The sequence below is a fragment of the Ammospiza nelsoni genome, chromosome 6 (genome assembly GCF_027579445.1).
Source record: "Ammospiza nelsoni isolate bAmmNel1 chromosome 6, bAmmNel1.pri, whole genome shotgun sequence".
Classification (NCBI taxonomy): domain Eukaryota; kingdom Metazoa; phylum Chordata; class Aves; order Passeriformes; family Passerellidae; genus Ammospiza; species Ammospiza nelsoni.
The window spans coordinates 17,233,901-17,237,958 of NC_080638.1; the positions used below are offsets into that span (position 1 = coordinate 17,233,901).

The following is a 4,058-nucleotide window of genomic DNA, read 5'->3' on the forward strand; positions in this document are numbered from 1 at the left end:
AAAACTAGGGTCCCTGTTCAGCAAGAACCTACCTTTTTCCACTGTGAGGAATTTTTTCACTTCCCCCCCCCCCCTTTTTTTTTTCCTTCCTAGCAGTTTTCTAATTTGGCCAGTATTAAGGCAATTTTACTGAGGTGACAGCTGGGGGAGGCATTGAATATTTCAAAATGATGGATAAATGCACAAGAAAAATCACCCAGATGAAAGCAAAAGCAGAAAGACAGAGACCAAAGTGGTCTTCTGACCCTGCATCTACAGATACAAGTTTCATTTAAAAGGAAATTCAGGTTCTTTTAGTGGAACTTTTGAAGCAAGGTGTGCACAAACATGCCAAGTCCTGCAGCCTTTCCACACCAGGAGCCTTCCTCCAGATGTTCCTTGTATGTTCCTGACTTGCTGCCTGTTCTTTTTTTCTCTTTTTGAAGTGGTGTCCCATTTCCTGTGCACAAAGACCATTCCCTGTTTCATTTTGGGACCAAATTGAAAATATCCTATTGATTTCTGCTCAATATCCAGCTCTGCTCCTGGTTCGCTCCAGCTCCCTTGTTTTTATGGGTCCTTTTGGTCAGAAAGTGGTTTTACAGAGCAGACCAGCATCTACCCTGAAAATGTAGTGTACAACCTAACTGTAAATCAGTCTGGGCTGTTCCCCTCACTGAAACAAAATAAATCACACTGAAAAGCAGGATACAGTGCTGGCTCTCAGGGAAAAGCCCGCAGCTCTTCACATGCCAGGTCACAGTTGCACATATGTTATACAGCCTCTGCCCTACCCCACGAGCAGGGATGGCCACCGTGGTCTTCCCAGAGCGATTCCCAGCCCATCCCTCCCTGAAAAGCTCAGCCAAGCCCTTCCTGGCTCATTCATCAAACCCAGGAGCATCACACAGCCCCCAGCGTTTTTAGGAGCCTCCCCCCAGATGTGCACGCCGCAGTGCACTATCAAAGCGCGGCCCTGGAATCTGGCAGACGGGAGACTTGCAGCGGAAATGGGTTTGGCTCCAGCTCCGATCTGCTCCGTGAATGGGCCTCTGACCCTGCCGGCTCCCTGGGAGCGCTGCCAGCCCTTCAAAGGGGCCGGGCCCTGCCCTGCGAGCTCACCGCTGGGATCGGCCTGCCAGCACCTCTGCGGGTGCCGGCCAGCCGGGCAGGGCGGCGGAGGAGAGCAGCGCTAGAGTCCGAAGGTGATGCTGCACCAGGTACATACCTGAGCCAATGCTGCTGGAGACACAGCGAGAACCAGCTCGTTAAGCACAGCCCTGCCCTCGGCTGGAAGCTGGATCAGCCCTGTGTCAACTATCGTGAAGGAGTGACAAAATGAGAGGTGTCCAAAAGGAAGGGACTGCAGCCTCACACGTGCCTCTTAAATATCACCTCCAGCTGCCACAGCCTTTTCTGACCTCCCCATGGCGCTGGGCACTGCCGAGGCTGGAACTGTGGGGCCTTCCCTGGATGAGGGTATGGGCTGAGGGAGGGGAATGGCATCAGCCCAGTGATTGCACGGGATAAAAATAAGGAGAAGCAGTATTAATGCAAAACTGGAGAGGTGGGCTGCCCTCGGGAAAGGACGAAGGAAGGGCTGATGGTGATGGGGCAGAGCTGGTGGGATGCTGGGCCTCAAATGAAGCTGGTGGGCTTGGTCAGCCCCTGGCTGAGTCTCTTGGGGTGACCAGGGGCTGGACTCAGAGCAGATGTCCATGGAACATGGCAGAAACCACCCTGGGCTTGACTCAGGCCCCTCTGCCCCAGAGAAAGATGATGCCAGGGCAGATTCAATGCTGTGAAGATGCCCAGACCCAGGCCCTTAGGAACAGTGCTGGGAGCATCCTGTACCCCATTAGGGATCTGGGAAGGGACAGGGAGTGCTCAGAGGGGCAAGATGGGGCTGTCTCAGATCACAGTGGCCCTCACCTCACCGCGGGCAGAGGAAACACGGGTGGGGAGGGCAGTGGGCAGGCAGGACTGGGGTCCCCTCATACGGCAGCAGCAGCAGTAGAGTGGAAGCCCCCGGCGAGGCAGCCCGTGGGGCAGGCACCCCCTCCCCACAGCCTGCCCACCCACCCGGGGCAGCCTCCAGGACCCCCGGTTGTGTGCCGGGGCCGCGCTCATGGCGCAGGCCCCGGGGCAGGGGCGGCCGGGCGGGAGCGCGGCCCGGGGGGCGGGCGGGAGGCGGGGCGGGAGGGGGCGGCGGGCCGGGCTCCCCGGGGGAGGCACCGGAAGGCGCCCGGCGCTGATTCATTGCAATAAATTGTTCCCATCGCGGCGCGGCTCGGTCATCGCCGCCCGAGCAGCAGTGGGAACAGCAGCCGGAGCCACCGCCGGGGAGCGAGGATGAAGATGCAAGCCGAGGTGATCCGCGAGGGCGAGCTGGAGAAGCGGAGCGACAGCCTTTTCCAGCTGTGGAAGAAGAAGCTGGTGGTGCTGACCAAGGACAGCCTCAGTCTCTTCCCCGACGGGCACAAGCGAGCCAAGGGCAAGGAGCTGGGCTTCGGCTCCATCCTCAAGGTGGACTGCGTGGAGCGCACGGGCAAGTACATCTACTTCACCATCGTCACCAAAGACCGCAAGGAGATTGACTTTCGGTGTCCGGACCAGAGCTGCTGGAACGCTTCCATCACCATGGCCCTCATCGACTTCCAGAACAAGCGGGCCATCCAGGACTTCAAGAGCCGCCAGGAGATGGAGCAGGCGGCGGGCACCCAGGAAAGGCGGCTGGCCCGGGCGCCCTGAGCCGCCCGCCCGCCCGGCCGGCCCGGCCCCAGGTGAGCCCGCCCGGCCCCTCGGCGCTGCTGCCGCCGCTCTCCGTGCGCTTTCCGCTCGATCCTTTACAATTATTCATTCCCCGGCGCCCGCTTCGCGCAGCCCGACGGGCTCCGCGCTCCCTCCTGGCCGGGCGCGCCCCGAACCGCGCCGTGCTGCCAGCCCGGGGCTTGCGGGACACGGCCTGTCCCGAGCCATCGCGGGGGCACGGCCCTGTCCCGAGCCAACGCGGGGGTCTGGCCCTGTCCCGAGCTATCGCGAGGCACGGCCCTGTCCCGAGCTATCGCGGGGGCACGGCCCTGTCCCGAGCTATCGCGAGGCACGGTGCTGTCCCGAGCCATCCTGTCCCGAGCCATCGCGGGGCTCTGGCCCCTTCTCCGATGCATGGCGGGGAATTTCTGGTGAGAGCCGCGCTTGTGCAGTGTGCCGAGAGAACGGTGTGGGGGTGGCGGGCAATAAGTAATGGCACTTGGCAGTGCTTTCCTCACAGAATCTGCTAAAAAAAAAAAAATCTGTGAAAATAAATGCTCAGCGCTTACTCTCCCTTTAAAGCCCCTCATTATTTTTTTTCCTTTGCCTTGTTGTGCTGCTTGTTTTACTAACCTACTTCTCTTGCTACCTTCAGAGCTTACCACTGGATGATAAACCAGATCGAGTGTCTTGGACTGAAATGGGACAGGGTACCAATGAAGGAAAGCAAAGAAGAGAGCTGGAAGCAGCTTGGTTTTCTCCAAGCCCGTTGTGGCTGCTGAGCAAAGAGCCCTGCGCTTTGCCTGAGATGCATAAAGAAAAACCAAAGACTTTCATACAGCACTTCTAGCAAAGCGTCCACGTGCTTTGAGTGGCACAGCTTTGTGAACTATTATCTTCTATTTATGAGATGCAAGGAAGATTCAACACTGACTGGTGGTGTTAAACACAATTTAAATTATTTGTAGTATCTATATTTGTATTTATTTTGTTGAATGTCTTTCAGCAGTTACTGGTCTTAATATTGCTTTTGCATTAATGTGTCCATTCCAAATAAATTACTTGAAATGTTCACTTTTTATTACTGTACTCTGGGCTGCAGTAACTTTTGTTGAGGCATATCTGTGGATACAGGCAGTGGTCAAGTGGCTTAAGAAGAGTGGGTAAGGCTTGGTTTGTGGTGCCCTGGACTGGGCAGTGGGAGGTGGAGAAAGCCCAGCTAACCCATTTGTGTTTGACCTTTTCTCCCAGCCAGGGAGGGAGAATGTGTTGAGGTTCAGTTCTGGTCAGTGGTGGAGATAGAAAAGCCTACCACAGCTTGCAGAAGT

At 56.9% G+C, this 4,058-nt stretch overlaps 1 protein-coding gene across 1 annotated transcript; it reads left to right on the forward strand.

Annotated features, from left to right (window-relative positions):
* The first annotated feature begins 2,255 nt into the window (after window positions 1–2,255).
* On the forward strand, window positions 2,256–3,819 carry PHLDA2 (pleckstrin homology like domain family A member 2). Its single transcript, XM_059474294.1, has 2 exons — window positions 2,256–2,762; window positions 3,386–3,819. Exon 1 carries the CDS (start codon window positions 2,332–2,334, stop codon window positions 2,728–2,730), a length of 399 nt encoding a protein of 132 aa, XP_059330277.1. The 5' UTR covers window positions 2,256–2,331; the 3' UTR covers window positions 2,731–2,762; window positions 3,386–3,819.
* The last annotated feature ends 239 nt before the right edge of the window (window positions 3,820–4,058 follow it).